Source organism: Lactuca virosa, chromosome 6 (genome assembly GCF_052849685.1).
Source record: "Lactuca virosa cultivar CGN04683 chromosome 6, Lactuca_virosa_CGN04683_v6, whole genome shotgun sequence".
Lineage (NCBI taxonomy): Eukaryota > Viridiplantae > Streptophyta > Magnoliopsida > Asterales > Asteraceae > Lactuca > Lactuca virosa.
The window spans coordinates 157,235,934-157,258,420 of record NC_136431.1 but is presented as its reverse complement, the minus strand read 5'-3'; the positions used below and the strand labels follow the sequence as shown (position 1 = coordinate 157,258,420).

Sequence of the window (22,487 nt, the reverse complement as noted above, 5' to 3'; positions counted from 1 at the left end):
CTTTTTAGGGTAAGAAACACTTACAAAGTTGAAGATCAAGAAGGAAAATCGGATGATACTTGAGAGGATTTGAGTTCTAGTTCTTGAAAATGTGAAAAAGTGAATAAAATGGCTAAGTGCCATATTTATACCCCTTGGGGTTTACGGCCGTAAACACCTTGTTTAGGCCGTAAAATCCAAACTCTTGGAGTTTTAGGACATTATTGTTGCACAATAAACCCTAGGGCATCCTCTCTCCTGTTATCTCCTGAAGTACTAGGCTTTAGAACACTCAAACTGACTCTACACAGCTCAAACGTTAGCAGAAACTGTTCTGACTTCTATTGAAGTGAATGGTTGTACAGAATAGAAATTTTGGGTTGTCACATATCATACAACACATGCACATACAAGCAAATATACAAAGATTTGCACAAGACTTTGACTTGTATCCTCCCCCAAAAGAAAGAAAAAATCAAAAATAGGGGTATGAAGCTCACCTTGGGGCTTGATCGGTTTTGAAGAGAAAGGTGGAGGTGGTTCACGGCCTTAGCTTGCTTCTTGAAGAAATTTATGAAGTTTTTGGGGCTCTAGAGAACATATACACGAAAATAGAGTGGTTTAAGGAATGATTTCTAGTGCAAACTTTGATTAAAACCATAGAGCTTAATAGGAACTTACCAAGAGTGTAATACTTGAAGAGAACTTCTTGAGAAAATCCACCCAAAACCCTCGAATTTTGATGAAGAAAAATGGGGGAGTTTCTTGAGTTTGAGAGAAAAATGAGTTAAGAGTGTAACTTTGAAAGTGAGAAATGGAGAGAGGGTCGAGGGGGGGTGAAGTCGGCCGATGAAGGGGGTGAGAGAGGAGGGTAATAGAGTTTGACTTCTAGGCATGATGATGTGAAAGTCATGGTTATTTTTTGGACATAAGACCTAGATACATGGAAGACAAATGTGAGGTGGCATTATATTTATCCAACATAGTTTTTCTCTTTTTTTTTTTTTAAATTACGATCGGCCCAAATGAGGAAAAGAGGAAATGGGATTTTGGGCTTGAATGCAATTCAAGAATATATTGGGCCCAATAGGGATTTTCGACCCATTAGAGCCCATATATGGGTTTTCGGCCCAATGAGGTTAAATGGAAGGGTTTTCGGCCCAAGTAGCTAGATTACGTTTGTGTTCTTTGTTTACCTGTTGAATCTATCGATCATCTACGATTTTCATCCCAACAATTGGTATCAGAGCGGGAGATTGTGTAATCTATACGCACCTCTTATGTTTGTTGAGCTACTAGGGTTTCCGCTGATATAGGATCTTAGTTAGTCGTCTTTGTTAGTTTTTCTGACGACTTACTGTGATCTTGATATTACCCTTTTATTTGTTGAGTTTGCACATCTGATTCGTAACAGGTTACAAAGATCTTGTCAAGATGAAACACGACGACTCAAGCATTAACTCCTAGAATATCTCAAGCAGTATTGGATCAACAACAAGGATCCCAATACATCCCTCACGAGTATGAAGTTTGGGCGCTCCATTTTGAAGATTATGTTCTAGGTTCAGACGAAAATGGTTATCTGATATGGGAAGCCATTACTCTAGGTCCATTTGTTCACACATAGACCAAAAGAAAAATCAAAACTCAGAAAGAGTACAACCAACTGCCTCTCAAGGTCAAAGGTGTGCCCAAAGATGATAAAGAGAAACTAATTAGCAATGTTAAAGCTATGAGGATCATTAGATTTGCTCTGCATGCTGACACGTTTCGATTGGTTAGCTCTTGTGAAACTGCAAAAGAAATATGGAACATGCTCAAGGAACTTTACTCCACAGACGCAGACCTTGACCAGTCAACTCAGACACTCCTACTTACGGAGTTTGGGGCTTTCTTACAAAAGCGAGAAGAGAATCTAAGTCAGACCATCAATCGCTACAACCATCTTCTCAGCAGGATGACCAAACACGACATTGGAAGAGAAGTAATCGAGCAAAAGGTTACATTTATGAACGGACTAAGGTCTGAATGGATAACAGTTGTCTCTACAGTTAAGGCGCACGAGCAGTTTAAGAGTTATTCTTTGGCTAAGTTGGTTGGTATTCTTAAAGCTCATGAAAGCGAAGTGTCAAAGAAAGCGAAGGATTTTTCCAGTATGGGGTCTCTAGCTCTTGTTGCAAAAGGCAAAATTGTTGCAGAGGATGGATCTGAATCTGATCACTCGGAAGGTGACCTCACTAATGAGGAGTATGCCTTGATGGTTTCGAATCCCAAGCGATTCGCAAGGAAGAAATTTCCATTGTACAAGAATAGAAATTGGAAAGGAAGTTATAGCTTAGAAAAAGTGAAGGAAGAAACAAAAAGTGCTTCTCAAAAGGAAGATGATAAAAGCGATAAAAAGGTTGTTGGTGACTCTGGATATGACTGTAACTAATGTCATCGCAAAAACCATTTGGCTAAGGATTGCATGCTGAGGAAGTTGAATGAGAGAAAGGAAGGAGAAGATGACGAGACGTATCACATGCAAAAGATAGAGGAGATGAAGAGGAAGAAAACTACTGATAACTCTATGCCTGCTTTGATTGTGTAGGAAAATGTTGTGGAAGATGAGTTTGGAGGAGTCGAAGTCTGGTCAACAGATTCAGAGGATGATGAAGTTCGCAAGCCCACGCATGGAAGGGGATTCGTTGCGAAGGAAGAGGGTTCACAGTTTGCAGGCAAGTGTTTGATGGTGACAAAAGAGGGATCACAAACGAGTGCCACTGGAAGTGGAAAAGGAGATGACAGTTTTTTCGTTGCACGCCCAGTCCCAGAACAGATCAACGAATGTGAACAACTGATTAACAAGGTAAATTCCATTCTCGAATCTCTGCATATACCTGTTTCTAAAATATGAAACCGAATTGAACGATCTAAAATTCACTTTTTCAAGCATTAGTGATAGTTTGAAACGAACACGGTTAACAAACTCTAACCTAACCGATCAATTGAGCAGGGTTTCATCAAAAAGCGATGAGAGGCGAATGTAGATTGAGAAGATTGAGTCGGAGTCATCTAAGTCTAGGGATCAATTAATTTATTTGCAACATGACAATTTGAAGCTTTTAAAACAATGTAACATTTTTTGTTTAATTGCTAAGAGGCTTTACTTTAACATCACTCAGTTGCACATTGATTGCGTAATTGGTGAGAAAATTCATAAAATGATCGTACCATTTCTGGAATTAAAGGAAGATGAAATAGATGCCGACTATTATAATTGTGAATCTGTGACAACCCGAAACTTTCATTTGTATAAACTCCACAGTCAAGCACGTCAAATAATGGTCAAATTCATCTCAACACATTTTTGGCCGGTTTTAAGTCCGTTTGGATATTTTATTTTAATTTTTCGTCAAACGAACAAATAAATGGAAGTACCCGTTAGGAGTGTTGTGAAATAAATAAACGTTTAACACCTTGACTAGGTGTTTACGGCCAAACAAGGGAGTTTGGGCCGTAAACTCCCTTTTCCCATGAACTCATGCATATAGCATGAGTTTACCCTTCACTCCTTCATTTTTCACTTCCCACCTCAAGAACACTCAAGATTCTCTCTCAAGTATCATATCTTATTTCTTCAAATCCGCCAAAATTGTAAGTGTTTTCTTCCTAAATTCGTTCATATAACACTTTATCTAGTGCTTTTACTCGATTTCATCCATGGAAATCTCCTCTTTTATTAGATCTTCAAGTGTTCATCAAAACACCAAGAACACCAAGAACACACACTAGTGTTTTTGGCCCTTAAACACTCATTCGAGCTTCCTATAAGTAAGTACACTCCTCCTAACTAGTTATTCGCTTAGAAAACATGTTAAACCCTTGAAGAACATCAAAATCCCCAAGATTATATGTGTTTACGGTTCAAGGAGATCTCCTAGAACCGTAAACACCTTCAGATGGTGTTTAAGTGCCCCTAACACCTTCCATGGCTTGTATAAAGGACTAGAACCTTGCATGCATAAGCTAGAAACACCAAAACACGAGATGGTTGGATAAACATGAGTTTACGGCCGTAAACTCATGAGTTTACGACCGTAAACACATGTGTTTACGACCGTAAACTCCCAAGGAGTGGTCCAAGGACCGTAAACTCCAACAAAGGGGCATTTCGAGCCCTAGTCACTTCCTAAGCCTTGGATTCGAGTCTAGCTTACTTCCTTGTGTGGTTTAGGACCTTAAAACACCCAATGACACCATTGCCATGAGTTTACGGTCGTAAACTCATAGGGGAAATGGTCCCAGAACCGTAAACCCATATGGTGCTACCATATGGGGAGTAAACTCCAATGTGAGGCCATACTCTCTTAAGATGCAACCCTTAGCACTCCTAGCACTTGAAACAAAGTGTTTTCAAGTAACTGAGTGTCTTTAATTGCTTAATTAGTTATTAAATGACTAATTAGATACATAAATGTATCATTGCATGCTCAATAGGATCCGCGTGTGTGTTCAAGCCCTCACTTGACACTTAGCATCCTATAACACCCGTTCATCCGAATCACCCACTTCAGGTGAGTTCATACCCCTTAATCAACCTTTTTAAATGATTTTAAATGCTTTTATGGGGGAATACAAGTTGAACTATAAAGTTATTTTATCAACCATATGTGATTAATAACTGTATAGCAAAAAGATTTCTGCATGTTAAATTGTTTTATCCAGCTAAAGGTTTCCAAACTTTGTTTTCAAATCTCTTTTAAAGTACCAAGATCTCTTTTAAATTACCAAGCTTTTATCAAAGTCTTTTAAACTTATATTCTTGATAGATCCATGTCTATATAGATATAGTTATATAAGTAGGGTTTGAAGGAATTAGGACTAATAACCCGCTTTATTTCCTGTTCCTCGTTTGGTTGTAGACTTAGAGCATCCGGTTATTTGTCCGAGTGTCGTTGAAGTCCTAGTTATATATTATGTATATCTGGTTAGATGTTAATACTCTTATTCCAGTTCAACACCTTTGGGTAGCAAAGGCATCTAGATAACCCCTCGAGTAAACTATAATAGGTATAGTTTAGAAACCGACCATAACTTTCATGAAGGAGAACTTAGTTATATCTATATTCTAAACACTTTTACTTTTAGTAAAAAGAAAGGTATATAGAAATAAAAACACGAGATACATCCTCATGACACGGATTTCACCGTTGTCGAGCGGTAACCAGAGTCTCCTGGAGGGAGAGCGGGCATTGTGTGTATAGATCTATACAGGACAGACCATCCCACATCCTGACTGCTAGCTACAGTCTCGACCGACCAAGCCAAGGGGTGACAAATGTCACATTCATTCCGACGCCAGCAGGTCGTCATGTTTACATCCGTCAATCAGTATGGTTACGAGTATCTTTGCATTTACCTTATAATTCATGGCTTTAAGGAAATCAGTATTATCACGGTATTTTCTACATATGAAACCATCATAATATATTTTCCTAGTTATACACTAGGCCACATTTTAAACCTTTAAACTAACCTACTTAGGATTAAAGGTTACTTTAGACTCCCCGAGGTGTATTATCCATTTAATACTACCTGGAGTCTGTATTTTATTACTTTAGACTCCCCGAGGTGTATTGTCCATTTAATACTACCTGGAGTCTGTATTTTATTACTTTAGACTCCCCGAGGTGTATTGTCCACTTAATACCGCCTGGAGTTTGTATTTCATTCACTTAGACTCTCCGAGGCGTATTGTTCACTTAATACCGCCTAGAGTCTGTATTTCATTCACTTAGACTCTCCGAGGCGTATTGTTCACTTAATACTACCTAGAGTCTGTATTTCATTCACTTAGACTCTCCGAGGCGTATTGTTCACTTAATACCGCCTGGAGTCTATACTTCATTCCTTTAGACTCTCCGAGACTTATGGTTCATTCGATACCACCTGGAGTCTATGTTTTATTCACTTTTAGTCAGCAGCGTTACTGCTGAGGTAATATAGTATTTTCCCTATTACTTTTGCTTGTGATCTTTTCACCTATTTCTTAAAGTATAAACTATATTTTGATAATAATAGTTACCTTTGGGGGAAATTACTCCTTAAACATAAAACAATTGGGTCTTGGTAGAAGACTACTTTTATTAGAAAATATAGGATTTTCTGGAAAGAATTCTAATACTCTGTAAACTCAAATCACCATTATCTAGTGAGATTATTTTGAAGAAAAACATGTATTTATACCAATGTCATTAAATACTTATGAACTCACCAACATTAAAATGTTGATACTCGCTTTCAAAATAACTTGTATTCTCAGGTCATTAGTAGACAGGTACACTCCGGGAGCTTTTGCGAAGTCAGCCTAGTACCAAGCTGCAGTTTATGTTATATTCCTATATCTACTTTTGATATTGTTGTTAAATGTAACCTATGTAAAATTACTATTAATGCAATGGTTGTTGTACTTTGATTAATATACTGCATATGTTGTCATACTTGACATGACGTCCTCCACCCCAGAATGTTTCCGCCATTCCGGTTTTGGGGTGTGACAGAATCCATAGTTTTGTCAGAAAAAACTTATGATGCATACACGGTTGGACTTAAACGAATTGAATCTTATATTAAGTCCAAAGACCACAAAAATATGTTGAAATAGCTTTTGGATGAAAAAGATAAAAAGCAAATCAAGTCTGAGACTGTACTGAAATTCGACTCATTGAATGCCAAATTGAGTTCAAAAAATAAAATAAATGTTGAAAGTACTTCTAAATTTGATGAGGATAGTGATATGAGTGAAATCTCAGTAGAGGACAAAGTGGATTGCTCAGAGTTTATTAGAAACGAACCTTTACCTGTAAAAGATTTGATTTCTGAAAATTCGGTTGAATTCGCGCGGATTTCTCAAAATCAACCAAAAACACTAAAAGCAAGAACAACTGTTTTTACAAAAGTCTAAACTATACCAAATCAAGTGTTTGCCACTGGGGGACTAGACAAAGATCAAACCGTCGAACTAACGTCCATCGTTAATGAAGACAACAAAGATGGTTGTGATGAATTCTTTTGGTCCGCACCAATTGATAATGCAGACGAAACGAAGGGTCTATCTGAAAGAACCTCTTGGAGAGTTAAAGGTCAATATATAGCAGAACCACTGAACAATCGTTCAGCATTTGAAAAGGGTAGCCCAAGTGGTACCAAGGAAGTTCAAAACGAAACGAATCCTCATCCAGTGAAGAAATAAACCTATGCCAAGAAAGCGAAACCACATGTGAATATTCACAAGTCCGCTGAACAACTTGCTGAGCAAAAGCGATTAAGGAATTGAAGATACCAGAACAATCTTAATGAAAGGAAGAAATTTTGGCAATCCCAAAATTCCAACTATGTTCACAGAGAAAAACCTTTCAATTAAGGCGTGAAAGCTCGTTCGAAGGCAAATCCTAGTCAGTGCTCTCGTTGTCATACTTGCAACTCAAAAGCGAACTTCATTCCTAAACCCTCTTTTCAAAAGAGAACTCATCCCTCTAATGCATCTCCAAATGATGTCAAGGGAAAGGGAAAGTTAGTCTCGAATTCGAGAACTCAAACTAAGCAATCGATTGATAACCCTAAGAGAGTTAAGAGAGAATTCGTCAAGAATCAACCTAAAAATAAACAAATCCAATTTGATTCTGAGGAAATGAAAAACAACAAGATCAAGGTTTTCACAATAAAAAGGAAAGATCAAACAACTTTAATAAAACGAACATATGTCACACCCCAAAACCGGAACGGCGGAATCGTTCGGGGGTGGAGGACGTCATGTACAGTATCACAACAATTCATAGTAGTAAACAAGCAAAAACATCATCCATTGCATTAATAATATAATTTAATACAAGTGTGTTCTGACAAGTTTAATAGACACCAAAATATGAATCAAAATAAAAGATGAGTCTTGAACGAGCTCCATCTTCTCAAAACCTAGCATCGTTACCTGTCTACTGGTGACCTGAGAATACAAGTTATTTTGAAAGAGTTTATCAGCTTTAAAGCTGGTGAGATCATAAGTATATTAGTGTATGTATTTGTATGAAAGTGTTTGTAAGTCTGTAATTGTATAAGTTGTAAAAGTTTGTAATTGTTTGAACTCCCCTAGAAAACCCTATGTTTCCTACTAAAAGTAGCCTTCTACCAAGGCATCTAGTATCTGTGTGTGTCTCTTGTAAGAGTGTGTATTTTCCCAAATCTGACTATCATTAACCAAAAATATAGTTTTTACATCATTGTTTATTGTGTGAAGATCACAAAGTGAATGTAATGGGAAAAATGAAATAGTATTGTAGTGTTGTATTAAGTAACTACTGTTGTACTAACTACCTTAAACCAATTGTTATTTAAAGTACCATGTGATCGGCCTGTACCCTGCTACCGACTATAGAACACGACAATGTAAGATGTCGAAAGAAATGACGTTTGTCACCCATAGACTTGCAAGTCCCACTGTAGCGAGCAGCGAGGTGTAGGATAGTCAATCCAGTATAGATCTATACACAAACTCATACGCTCCCCACTTAAGGAGATTTTGGATACAAAATGGTCATGACAGGTAGTGTCATGCCCCGTTACGTGGCTCACATAACTGTAGTAATGTTCTAGTATATGTATGTGCTAGCTGTATTGTATGTTCTCTCCCTGTCTAGCATGTATGTATGTTCTCTCTGTATAGTATTGTTTGTTTCTCATCATAGTATTTTCTATCTGTATGTCATGTTCTCTCTGTATAGTATTGACTCATGTATGAACTGACTCTTTGTATGTTTCACTGTTCTAGTAATAGTATTAGTATATCCCTAAACTATACCTATTAGCTTACTAGTAATGTTGTTTGAATGTATGAACATGTGTGCATACCTTTGCTACCCAAAGGTATTGAACTGAATGAAAGAAGGAACTTTTATACCTATATACATATACATAATATATAACTAGGATTCAAACGACCTTCGGACAAATAACCTGAATACCCTAAGTCCACAACCAAACAAGGAACATGAAGTAAGGTGAGCTATCATTCCTAAGTCCTTTCAATCCTACTTATATAACTATATCTATATAAGTACACATTTAACAAAAAATAAGTTTAAAAGGGTTTAATAAAAGTATTTGATATGTGAAAGAGTTTGTAAAACAGTTTGAAGTAAAACAGTTTGATAACACAGTTTGAAAAGTAAGAAATCCACTTGTTTGGTAGTTATTAATCGCATGTGATTGATATAATAACTATAATAGTTCAACTTGTATCCCCCCCCCCCATAAAAGCATTTAAAATCATTTATAAGATTGATTAAGGGGTATGAACTCACCTGTAGTGAGTGGTTTGGATGAACGGATAGTATAGGATGCTAAGTGCCACGTGAAGACTTGAACACACACAACGATCCTAGTTAACATATAATAACACATATATGTATCCAATTAGTCATTAAACAACTAATTAACCAAGTCAAGACATCCTAAGACATGTAAAACACTTGATTTAAGTGTTATAAGTACTAAGGATTGCATCTAAGGGTTGTAGGACTTGGCTATTGAGTTTGGGGTCCAAGGGTAAACTCTTTTGGAGTTTACAGTTTTGGGACCAACTCTCATTGAGTTTACGGTCGTAAACCCATGAGTTTACGACCGTAAACTCATGGTACTTTTACGATTTTGTGTTTTGAAGCTTTAAAGGTCATAAGAAGCATTCCTACTTCATGTTTAAGCCTTAGGAAGTGATTAGGGCACCATTTCACCCCTTTGTGGAGTTTACGGTCCTTGGACCATTTCTCCTTGGGTTTACGGCCGTAAACCCAAATGGTTTATGGTCTTTTTGATGTTTTAAGTCCTAAGCACATCAAGGATGGTATCTAGACTAGTATCCAAGGCTTGGTAAGGGACTAGGGCACACTTTGGCCCCTTCATTAGGGTTTACGGTCCAAGAACATCTTGGACCGTAAACACCTTTGATCTTGTGTTTCCTTATGTTTTCTAGATGATTAAGAAGTCTAGCAAGTCTTATAACACACTAGGGTAAGAGTACTTACTATGTAGAAGCTTGAAAAGGTGTTAGAAGTCCAAGAACACTAGTGTGTGTTCTTGGTATTCTTGGTGAAACTTGAAGATCTACACATATAGAATGATTTCACGGATGGAATCATGTAAGATCACTAGATTAAGTAAGATATCAACTTTTTAGGGTAAGAAACACTTACAAAGTTGAAGATCAAGAAGGAAAATCGGATGATACTTGAGAGGATTTGAGTTTTGGATCTTGAAAATGTGAAAAAGTGAATAAAATGGCTAAGTGCCATATTTATACCCCTTGGGGTTTACGGCCGTAAACACCATGTTTAGGCCGTAAACTCCAAACTCTTGGAGTTGTGGGACATTATTGTATCACAATAAACCCTAGGGCATCCTCTCTCCTGTTATCTCCTGAAATACCAGGCTTTAGAACACTCAAACTGACTCTACACAGCTCAAAAGTTAGCAGAAACTGTTCTGACTTCTATTGACGTGAATGGTTGTACATAATAGAAATTTCGGGTTGTCACATCATCCCCCCGTTAGAAGGAATTTCGTCCCGAAATTAGAGTTTAAGCAAATAAGTAGTTATAAATAACTAAGTAAAAAGACGAGGATATTTCAGTTTCATCTGATCCTCTCGCTCCCAAGTGAAGACACACTACAGGTAGTGTCTCCAGATCTTCAGAGCAAACACAACTGGTCCTAGCTCAATATCGTGGGTAGTGTAGTTGACCTCGTGTGTCTTCAGCTGTCTCGAGGCGTAGGCGATGACCTTACCTCGCTGCATCAGAACACATCCGAGCCCTTGATTTGATGCATCGCAATAGACAACGAAGTCTTCTATCCCAGGGTGAGAAGCTTGGTCTTATAAAGCCCTTGATTTGACGCTCCTAGCTCAAGATCGTTTGGAACGCTCTCTCCTACTTTTCTTCCCAGTCAAAGGCCACGCCCTTCTGGGTCAGTGTTGTAAGAGGTTTCGCGATGCGGGAGAAGTTCTGAATGAACCTGCGATAGTAGCCAGCGAGGCCTAGAAATTGACGAATTTCTGTAGGCGTCCTCGGTGCTGAACAGATCTCAATGGCTTTGATTTTGGAAGGGTCCATGTGTATTCCCTCTTCGCTAACCACGTGCCCTAAGAATTCGACTCTTCGGATCCAAAATTCACATTTCGAGAACTTCGCATAGAGCTTCTCCGAACGTAGTGTTTCTAAGACTAGTCGCAGATGTTGACTATGTTCCTCCTTATTACGAGAGTAGATGAGTATGTCATCGATGAAGACGATGACGAACTGATCCAAGTAAGGACGACACACCCTATTCATTAAATCCATGAATACTGCGGGCGCATTTGTTAATCTGAACGGCATCACTACGAATTCGTAGTGCCCATAATGAGTTCGGAAGGCTATCTTCGGGACATCCTCCCCTAGCACTCGTAGTTGGTGATATCCGGATCTTAGATCGATTTTTGAAAAGAAGTTCGCCCCTTGCAGTTGATCAAATAAATCGTCAATGCGAGGCAGAGGGTAACGATTTTTGACGGTCAGTTTGTTGAGCTCCCTGTAGTCGATGCACATACGAAACGATCCGTCTTTCTTCTTGATGAACAAGACTGGAGCTCCCAGGGTGAGAAGCTTGGTCTTATAAAGCCCTTGCAGAGCAGTTCGTTAAGTTGACAGGACAGTTCTTGCATCTCTGCAGGTGCTAGACGATAGGGCGATTTGGCTACGGGGGTAGCCCCTGGAACTAAGTCGATTCTGAACTCGACTTGACGTTGCGGAGGTAATCCTGGGAGTTCTTCCGGAAAGATGTCGAGAAAGTCGCGTACTATTGATATGTTCTGAATGTCCTTCGTTTCTTGGCTCACATCAACCACATGAGCAAGGAATGCGCGACATTCCTTTCGCAAGAATTTCTGAGCTTGAACGCTCGAATGATACGAAGGTTTGTGTCGGGTTTGTCGCCATATACTACTAGAGTTTTGCCAGACGACAGATTAAGGCGTACAGCATTTTCGTAACACATGATGTCGGCAAGATGAAGACTCAACCAATTCATGCCGATAATGACGTCGAAACTTTTAATTGAGACCAGCATGAGGTCGATCGAAAATGAATGGCTATCTAGTGTTAGGGTACTCCCTATGAATATACTGCTAGTGCTCTCCGTCTTTCCATTAGCCATTTATACAGTGAACGGTTCTTTAAGTGCTCGTGATTTTTGCTTAAGTAAATGAGCAAATTTTTGGTTCACGAAACTCCTCTTCGCTCCACTATCAAACAGTATGCATGCATAAGAGTTATCGAGGAGAAACGTACCAGTGACCACTGTGGGGTCGGCAACCGCTTCCTCGTGGCCTATGGCCAGAACTCTTCCCACTCTTCCGGCATTCCCTGCCTTAGGGAAGTACCTCTTGTAGTGGCCCACCTCGCCACAATTGTAGCAAGCTTGGCCCACTCCTGCGCCGGGGACTTGGTTGATTGGCCTCGCCGGAGCTTTGCAGAAACGAGCAGTGTGCCCCTTCCTGTTGCAGTTCAAACACTGCATTTCCCGGCAGGCACCGACATGGTGGAAGTTGCATTTGTTGCACTTAGGAAAACTTCCAGGGTACTGCTTTACCGGAGCAGCAGCGACAGGTGCTATCGCAGCATGAACTGCCACGACCTGCTGCTTTTTGGCAGCCTTTTTCTTCTTCTTGTCATCCCAGAACTTCCGCTTGGAATCAGCGGTTTTGGAAGGTTCTGAGATGGCCAGGGTTGTTGTTGCGGCCGGGGTACGAACCCCATGGTCAATAAGCCGTTGTGCCAATCGCTTGGCACTATCGAATGTGGTGGGGTTTGAAGCCAAAACATTTCCCTGGAATGGAGGCACCAGCCCCCATATGTATCTTTCTATCTTCTTTCCCTCTATATGAACCATGTTGGGACAGAGGGCCACCAGTTCACAGAACCTGGCGGTGTAGGAGACTATGTCGGAGCCTTTCATGGTTAGGTTCCACAGTTCCTGCTCCAGCTTTTGGATTTCGCCCCTCGGGCAGTATTCTTCAATCATTAGCTCTTTCAGAGCTTCCCAGCCCATAACATTAGCCACTATGAGAGATAGTGACTTGACATGGCTATTCCACCATGTCAGGGCCTTTGTCTCGAAGGTGCATGCAGCAAATTTGACTTTGCTTCCCTCCGGGCATGAGCAGATCTCGAAGAGCGACTCTGTCTTTTCGAACCATTGCGAGAGGGCAATGACTCCGCCAGTCCCTTTAAAGGACAGTGGCTTGCAACTGGTGAAGTCCTTGTAGGAGCACTCTCTCAAGCGCACAGGGATTTCACCATGAGTAGACTGAACAGGGGTTCCTCCTCCAGTGGAACCAGAAGAATGATATTGAGCCATGGCTATTGCCACAGCCGCAGCTACAGCAGCATTCAGAGCTGCCGTATCGATTTGAGGATCAGGTGGTGTTGCAGTTGATGGAGAATCGCGTCTTGTTGATCGACGTGGAGGCAGCTTTTAACTATAAGTTTAGAAAGATGAAGACATTGATAAGAATTTAATAGGAAAATTCATGAGAATGACTCATGGACTAACTTTCCATAGCCCAACAACACAATTGAATAGCACGATTGAAGGATGATCTAGTACTAGCAGATGATAGCAATTGGATATTGATTTCCATAAGATTAGATATCTGTCAATAATATTGGAATTACAGATGTAACAAGTTCGGGAAAAATGGCCTAGAAGTAGGCCTTACATTAACCAAGATGGGAAAATTTTTTACAGAACTATGACCTAATCAAGACCTAAAGGTCTGAGATTTACCAAGATAGGAAATTAGACGAGAGTTTTTACATAAACTAGGTTATATCCAAAAGAGAAGTCTATGAGACTCTATCGGCGACGAGAACTACTAGAGTGAGTTCTTGAATCCGACAGAAGACGTTCTATATCCCTCATGCGCCTATCAGATCTTGCTTGCTGAGCTCGAAGTTCCCTGACTTCAGCTTGGGTTTCAGCAAGTTCTCTCTGCAGAACTGTATTTCGGACCTGAGTCCTTTCTTGAGCAGACTCCAGCTGGCGAATGCGGACTGTGTTAACGCTAGAGTTGGCGTCAATCTCCACGACTCGGTCGATAGCTGCTCGACCCTGTTCGTTGTTCCGAGAAATCCTACAAACCATGATGGGTAGGACCCTGTCAGCTGAACCTCCCTCGGTGAGGTTGTAAAAGCTTCTGTCTCCATTTTAGGGAATGGGTTGACCCTGTTCCTGACTCCATCTATTCAAGTTTGTGGCCTACAAAGGTGTGGGTCCTTGAAATGTTGGATGAGGGTTTGGGTCTTGAGCAGCTGGGGGTAGGTTGTTGACTTCTGGCTCTGAGTCAGAACCATCAGAAAAGCCTTCAGCTTCATGATCATCCAATGGGATTGGGTGCTCATCTTCTGGCTCCTCTCCCAGGCATCCAGCATTGCCGTGGTTGGGATAGTACGGGTCTCCGGGGATATGAAATCCAGCCATGATCTACGCGAGAAAAGGGATATAAGAAATAACTAAATAGACGAACTAATTAGATAATTATAAGATGATCTTTATCAGTTACTTCAAAATTTTACGTAGTGTATACCAATCATATGTAACCGAGACAGGATAGACCTTCGAATAAGTGACCCTAACTCTAATCCCACAACCAAACAAGGAACAGGAAGTAAAGCAAAGATCACAGATTCTAAGTCTATGATATCCTAGATACATATAACCTTAGCGTATCCACTCAGCAACTATTGATATACTAATAAAGACCTTTAGTTCTCAGATAAGAAATTATAGTAACACAAAATACTCCTATAGTATTTTAAGTTTATGTTCTGTTCCAATGTTTTCATTGTAGTGGTGTTGGTAAGCTTTCAGACTTGCTGCAACCTCACAACCACACTTAGGCACATGCTAGTCACTCCTCGGATAATATAGTTGATCAGGCTATACCTTCCCAGATTTGACTATATGTCTCTAAGTCTACTTGTGCTGCCCAACAATCGTAATACTTTTGTTCTGTCCTAGTGACACTGATTTTAGTATGAATGCAGGTATGTATACTTGGTTAAATATTTTATTATTTAAAAGTATAAACTCTTTATCAGAGTATTTTAATCCCGTTGTGTTTATAGTTTGTATATCTTTTATGGGTTGATATACTCAATTCACTATAAACAATGCTCTGATACCAATCTGTCACACCCGAAAACCGGAATGGCGAAATCGTTCGGGGGTGGAGGACGTCATGTACAGTATCACAACAATGCATAGTAGTAAACAAGTGTGTTCTGACAAGTTTAATAGACACCAAAATATGAATCAAAATAAAAGATGAGTCTTGAACGAGCTGCATCTTCTCAAAACCTGGCACCGGTACCTATCTACTGGTGACCTGAGAATACAAGTTATTTTGAAAGAGTTTATCAGCTTTAAAGCTGGTGAGATCATAAGTATATTAGTGTCTATATTTGGATGAAAGTGTTTGTAAGTCTGTAATTGTATAAGTTGTAAAAGTTTGTAATTGTTTGAACTCCCCTAGAAAACCCTATGTTTCCTACTAAAAGTAGACTTCTACCAAGGCATCTAGTATCTGTGTGTGTCTCTTGTAAGAGTGTGTATTTTCCCAAATCTGACTATCATTAACCAAAAATATAGTTTTTACATCATTGTTTATTGTGTGAAGATCACAAAGTGAATGTAATGGGAAAAATGAAATAGTAATGTAGTGTTGTATTAAGTAACTACTGATGTACTAACTACCTTAAACCAATTGTTGTTTAAAGTACCATGTGATCGGCCTGTACCCTGCTACCGACTATAGAACGCGACAATGTAAGATGTCAGAAGAAATGACGTTTGGCACCCGTAGACTTTCAAGTCCCACTGTAGCGTACAGCGAGGTGTAGGATAGTCAATCCAGTATAGATCTATACACAAACTCATACGCTCCCCACTTAAGGAGATTATGGATACAAAATGGTCATGACAGGTAGTGTCATGCCCCGTTACGTGGCTCACATAACTGTAGTAATGTTCTAGTATATGTATGTGCTAGCTTTATTGTGTGTTCTCTCCCTGTCTAACATGTATGTATGTTCTCTCTGTATAGTATTGTTTGTTTCTCATCATAGTATTTTCTATCTGTATGTCATGTTCTCTCTGTATAGTATTGACTCATGTATGAACTGACTCTTTGTATGTTTCACTGTTCTAGTAATAGTATTAATATATCCCTAAACTATACCTATTATAGCTTACTAGTAATGTTGTTTGAGTGTATGAACATGTGTGCATACCTTTGCTACCCAAAGGTATTGAACTGAATGAAAGAAGGAACTTTTATACCTATATACATATACATAATATATAACTAGGATTCAAACGACCTTCGGACAAATAACCTGAATACCCTAAGTCCACAACCAAACAAGGAACAGGAAGTAAGGTGAGCTATCATTCCTAAGTCCTTTCAATCCTACTTATGTAACTATATCTATATAACTACACATTTAACAGAAAATAAGTTTAAAAGGGTTTAATAAAAGTATTTGATATGTGAAAGAGTTTGTAAAACAGTTTGAAGTAAAACAGTTTGATAACACAGTTTGAAAAGTAAGAAATCCATTTGTTTGGTAGTTATTAATCGCATGTGATTGATATAATAACTATAATAGTTCAACTTGTATCCCCCCCATAAAAGCATTTAAAATCATTTAAAAGATTGATTAAGGGGTATGAACTCACATGTAGTGAGTGGTTTGGATGAACGGATAGTATAGGATGCTAAGTGTCAAGTGAAGACTTGAACACACACAAGGATCCTAGTTAACATATAATAACACATATATGTATCCAATTAGTCATTAAACAACTAATTAACCAAGTCAAGACATCCTAAGACATGTAAAACACTTGATTTAAGTGCTATAAGTACTAAGGATTGCATCTAAGGGTTGTAGGACTTGGCTATTGAATTTGGGGTCCAAGGGTAAACTCTTTTGGAGTTTACGGTTTTGGGACCAACTCTCATTGAGTTTTCGGTCGTAAACCCATGAGTTTACAGTCGTAAACTCATGGTACTTTTACCATTTTGTGATTTGAAGCTTGTAAGGTCATAAGAAGCATTCTTGCTTCAAGTCTAAGCCTTTGGAAGTGATTAGGGCACCATTTCACTCCTTTGTGGAGTTTACGGTCCTTGGACCATTTCTCCTTGGGTTTACGGTCATAAACCCAAATGGTTTATGGTCTTTTTGATGTTTTAAGTCCTAAGCACATCAAGGATGGTATCTAGACTAGTATCCAAGGCTTGGTAAGGGACTAGGGCACACTTTGGCCCCTTCATTAGGGTTTACGGTCCAAGAACATCTTGGACCGTAAACACCTTTGATCTTGTGTTTTCTTATGTTTTCTAGATGATTAAGAAGTCTAGCAAGTCTTATAACACACTAGGGTAAGAGTACTTACTATGTAGAAGCTTGAAAAGGTGTTAGAAGTCCAAGAACACTAGTGTGTGTTCTTGGTGTTCTTGGTGAGACTTGAAGATCTACACATATGGAATGATTTCACGGATGGAATCATGTAAGATCACTAGATTAAGTAAGATATCAACTTATTAGGGCTAGAAACACTTACAAAGTTGAAGATCAAGAAGGAAAATTGGATGATACTTGAGAGGATTTGAGTTCTAGTTCTTGAAAATGTGAAAAAGTGAATAAAATGGCTAAGTGCCATATTTATACCCCTTGGGGTTTACGGCCGTAAACACCATGTTTAGGCCATAAACTCCAAACTCTTGGAGTTTTGGGACATTATTGTAGCACAATAAACCCTACGCCATCCTCTCTCCTGTTATCTCCTTAAGTACCAGGCTTTAGAACACTCAAACTGACTCGACACAGCTCAAAAGTTAGCAGAAACTGTTCTGACTTCTATTGAAGTGAATGGTTGTACAGAATAGAAATTTCGGGTTGTCACAACATACATGATTGATCTCTCTATTGCTTGTCTATGACAACTCGAAAAATTTTTGTTTTAAAAGCCCAGTCAGTCAACTCAACTGAGTGTCAAACTCACGGGAAATGAGTTCTAGCCTGGTTAAAGGTCATTCTAAGGAGTTTTAAGCCTATTACACTTAAGGAATGAGTGTTAGAATGTACCTGCTAGAGACACTGTTCAACAAATCAAGCTTTAACCTCTTCAAAAAGAGTTCACGGCCACAACACTTGAGTTTACGGCCGTAAACTCAAGGTGGGCCGTAAACTCACCCTTAAGACTCATATTCCCTCATTTTCATTCATTATCTCACTTTCCCTCAAGAATACTTGAGTTCTCTCTCAAGTATCATCCAACTTTTCATCATAGATCTTCAAAAGTGTAAGTGTTCTTTCTCTAGTTTGTTGTTAATTCTTCTTAACTAGCTTCATCCTCATGATTCATCCATGGAAATCATGTTTTCTTAGATCTTCAAGAAACACCAAGAACACACACTAGTGTTCTTGGCCAAAATCAACCATTTCAAGCCTCTATATCGTAAGTACTCTTCCCTACACTTGATATCTAGTTAGGACTCATGCTTAGAGCCTTGAAAACATCAAAAACACAAGAACAAAAGGAGTTTACGGCCAAGCCATCTCCCATGGCCGTAAACCCCTTTAAGGGTGCCATTTTGGCCATAAACCCTCCTAGATGCAAAGCTTGTGACCTAGAACCCTTCCTTGATGGAAATAGGACCTTAAACTACTCTCAAATGCATAATGACCATGAGTTTACGGCTGTAAACTCCTTTGGGCCGTAAACTCATCAAAAGCCTCCATTGAGTTGGTCTTTCTCATCCTTGTGTAGAGCAAAAGTCCCTAAAACTTCCCTAGCCTTCAAATACACACTTATGCATGTTTGACCATGAGTTTACGGCCATAAACTCCCTTTGGCCGTAAACCCATGGTATTAAACTCATGGTATTACCATTCCACTTTCCTTTGATGAATCACATGTGATTCCAACACTTGGTCAAAGTGTTTCCTAGTCTCGGAAGGTGTTTCCTTTCATATAGTTGCTTATAAACACTATATTCATGCCAATATATGTCAATATATGTCATTTAGGACTTGTTGTGTCTCGGGACTTCATTCGTCGAACTTCTCATCCTTACACGCGTATTCATTGAATCACCCACATCAGGTGAGTTCATACCCCGTAATGAATCTTTTAACTGTTTTAAATGCTTTTAAGGGGGGAATACAAGTTGAACACAATGATAATTATGTAATTGTTTGTTATAAACATCTTTCAAAATGTTGCTTATGTCTTTTATAAGTGATCAAAACATTTCAAAAACTCTTTTAAAGTTATGTTACTTTATAGTTAATCAAACTCCGTTTTTAAAGTACAAGCATAACTTAGTAAGTAAAATGAGTCTTTTCAATAACAGTTCAAGTACAAACATTAGTAAACTATAATAGGTATAGTTTAGGAAGATACTATTCATTATTTCTAGTACAATGAAGCATACAAAGAGTCAGTTCATACATGAGTCAAACATACTATGATGAGAAATAAACAGAACATACATACATACTAGACAGAGAGAACATACAATACAGCTAGTACATACTATACATTATACAAGAGAACATACTATGATGAGAAACAAACAGAACGAACATACTAAGATGCTATAGCATGGAACTACTACAGGATCTAATTATACCAATGAATCACTAACTCGTTTTTTTAAACAAAAGGTGATAGTTATATTGGGTATACATGATCATATAACTTTAATGTGAATTACACGGCTTGCATTAGTTTGCAGAGGTCGCGTTTGGTTCCCTTAATCTCTAGATAGGGAGAGCGTTTAGTAGGGGTACTAGCCTTCACATTATGACCAGTATAAAACAAACATGTTTTATGGTCATCAGTACATCCGTATGTCATTTTAAACGACAACTGTGTACTTACATTTCCCATTACTTTTATAAAGTGACAGTACCACTTGAAAGTCAATACAAACTATATTTTTGGTTAATGATAGTCTCACTTGGGAAAATACACAACTCATGCAAGAAACAAACACACATAGCATTAGATGCCTTCGTAGAAGGCTACGATTAGTAGAGAGGACCATAATGCTAACCTTATGATTCCTTAATGTATACATCAAAGGATATATATATATATCAATAGGATCCGACAGGTAATAGGATGTGTGCTCTCCGCTTCATTTCATGTTCCTTGTTTGGTTGTGGGCTTGGAACGAATTCACCCAGTCTATTTTCTATTCGATTCTAGATATATATATGCTCAGTATACACTAAGTCATCATAAGGTTACCAGGTATGGGTCAAGTCATAAGACACAGAGTCAATGCAAAGTTTTCTAGTACAAAACATACTTTCCAAATCAGAACTTTTGGTATACAAAACTAGAAACTTCCCAGTAAAGGGTTTAATCCATTTTATTAACCAGTATAAACTTAAAGGACCTTAGGTGATTAACTCTATAATACTTTAGTTTATACATCATGGTTATATATAATTAATACCCAATAGGTAGTTGGATGTGTGCTTTCCGCCTTACTTCCTGTTCCTTGTTTGGTTGTGGGCTTAGGGCAGATTCACCCAGTTAACTTCCTATCCGATATTAGATCATATATATCCAGTATAAACTAAGTTATTATAAAAGTAATCACTATGGTCACCATTTTATTATAAGAAATAAGGGTTTTCTTTAAGAATCTTTTCATTAAATATAAAGGAACCATTACAATTAACTCCATGAGTAACAAGTGAATACACCAGGGTTATATACCACAATGATCAAACAAACAATGGGATGCATGTTTTCCGCCTTAGGGTAGATGCGCACAATCGATTGTTTGTTTACTCTGAGTCTTATATAACTTGTATCCACTTAGTACTCATAGAAGGGATTGTAGAGTCATTTTTACTTATCTTTCATTAAAGTAGGAAATATAGGATTTTCTAGGGGAACAGGCGAACTTTTCTAAACAGAACTTACAACTTACTACATCTTTCAACTACATTTTACAACAACATTTTACAACTTACTTACATCACTAAAATCTTATGAACTCACCGGCTTAATTGCTGATCAACTCTTTCAAATAACTTGTATTCTCAGGAGCCTAGTAGACAGGTACTCGTGCTGGGAATTCAGAAGATGGAGCATAATAGCTTCAAGTCTTGTTTTGTTATTTGCTTATGAATTCTATGTTTTGTGAACACACACATTGTAAACACTTTCTTTCTAATGAAATGGTTGGTCATTACTTGCTTACTACAATGCTTATCTTGTGATACTAAACATGACGTCCTCCACCCCTGAACGTTTCCGCCGTTCCGGTTTTGGGGTGTGACATTATCCAGGTTCTGTAAAAGGCTCACGAGGACCCAAACACCTTTGGGTTCCTAAATCTGCTTAATTCTTGCAGGTAATTCGTGACGAACAGTTTGACACTGAATGGTATATCGACAGTGGTTGTTCGCGTCACATGACGGGAAGAAAGGAGGAACTAAGAGAATATAGAGAACTGAAGGATGGTGGTCTTGTCAAGTTTGGCAACAATGCACTTGGAGAAATCAAAGGTTATGGCATGATAACGAACGTTGAATTCTCGATTCGCAAAGTGGCGTATGTTGAAGGACTGCAACACAACTTAATAAGTGTTTCACAGTTAGTAGTGGCTACAGGTCTAAAGGTCTCGTTTGATGATGAATGATCTGAAATTATTGAAAAGAAGACGAAATCAGTTTTGCTTAAATCAAAACAAAAAGGCGAGATGTATCCATTGGATATCAATACTATTCAAGGGAAACCTTCTATTTGTCTGCTCACGAAGGTTGCAATAGATGATACTTGGTTGTGGCATAGGAGGCTTTCGCACCTCAATTTCAAAGACATCAACAAGCTATTTCTTGGTGATCATGTGTGTGGTCTTCCTCTCTTGAAGTATGACAAAGATCATCTTTTTGCCGCATGTGAGATGGGAAAGCAAAGAAGGAAAAGTCATCGTACTACAGTGAACACGAAGGTCATCGAGCCACTCGAACTACTCCACATTGATCTTTGTGGCCCATCTGCAATCGAAAGTATTGGTGGTAACAAATATATTCTCGTTATTGTAGATGATTTTTCTCATTTCACTTGGGTGTTCTTTCTTAAACAGAAATCTGAAGCGACTCCTAGACTCAAAGATTTCATCAAGCAAATAGAGGTGCAGCTGCGAAAGGTGGTTCACAATATTCGAAGCAAAAATGGTCTAGAGTTCAAGAACCAAGCGTTCGATGAATTCCTCACCGATAAGGGAGTATCTCATAATTTTTCTGCTCCTTATAATCCTAAGCAAAACGAAATTGTTGAAAGACGAAACCGTTCGTTGTTTGAAGCAGCTAGGACTATGCTTTCGTTCACTTCTCTGCCTCTTT

The 22,487-nt window shown here is 38.6% G+C and overlaps 1 protein-coding gene across 1 annotated transcript; it reads left to right on the top strand.

Annotated features, from left to right (window-relative positions):
- The first annotated feature begins 1,711 nt into the window (after nucleotides 1-1,711).
- Nucleotides 1,712-21,781, top strand: LOC145122030 (uncharacterized). Its single transcript, XM_079057708.1, has 3 exons — nucleotides 1,712-2,380; nucleotides 2,570-2,827; nucleotides 21,494-21,781. Exons 1-3 carry the CDS (start codon nucleotides 1,712-1,714, stop codon nucleotides 21,779-21,781), a joined length of 1,215 nt encoding a protein of 404 aa, XP_078913834.1.
- The last annotated feature ends 706 nt before the right edge of the window (nucleotides 21,782-22,487 follow it).

What these genes read in the sequence shown, in the direction of transcription:
- LOC145122030 (XM_079057708.1), top strand. Translation starts at nt 1,712, where the DNA reads ATGAGGATCATTAGATTTGCTCTGCATGCTGACACGTTTCGATTGGTT. An exon ending in ATGATAAAAGCGATAAAAAG is followed by an intron (nt 2,381 to 2,569) that starts GTTGTTGGTGAC and finishes TTGATTGTGTAG; the next exon opens with GAAAATGTTGTGGAAGATGA. An exon ending in GTGAACAACTGATTAACAAG is followed by an intron (nt 2,828 to 21,493) that starts GTAAATTCCATT and finishes TAATTCTTGCAG; the next exon opens with GTAATTCGTGACGAACAGTT.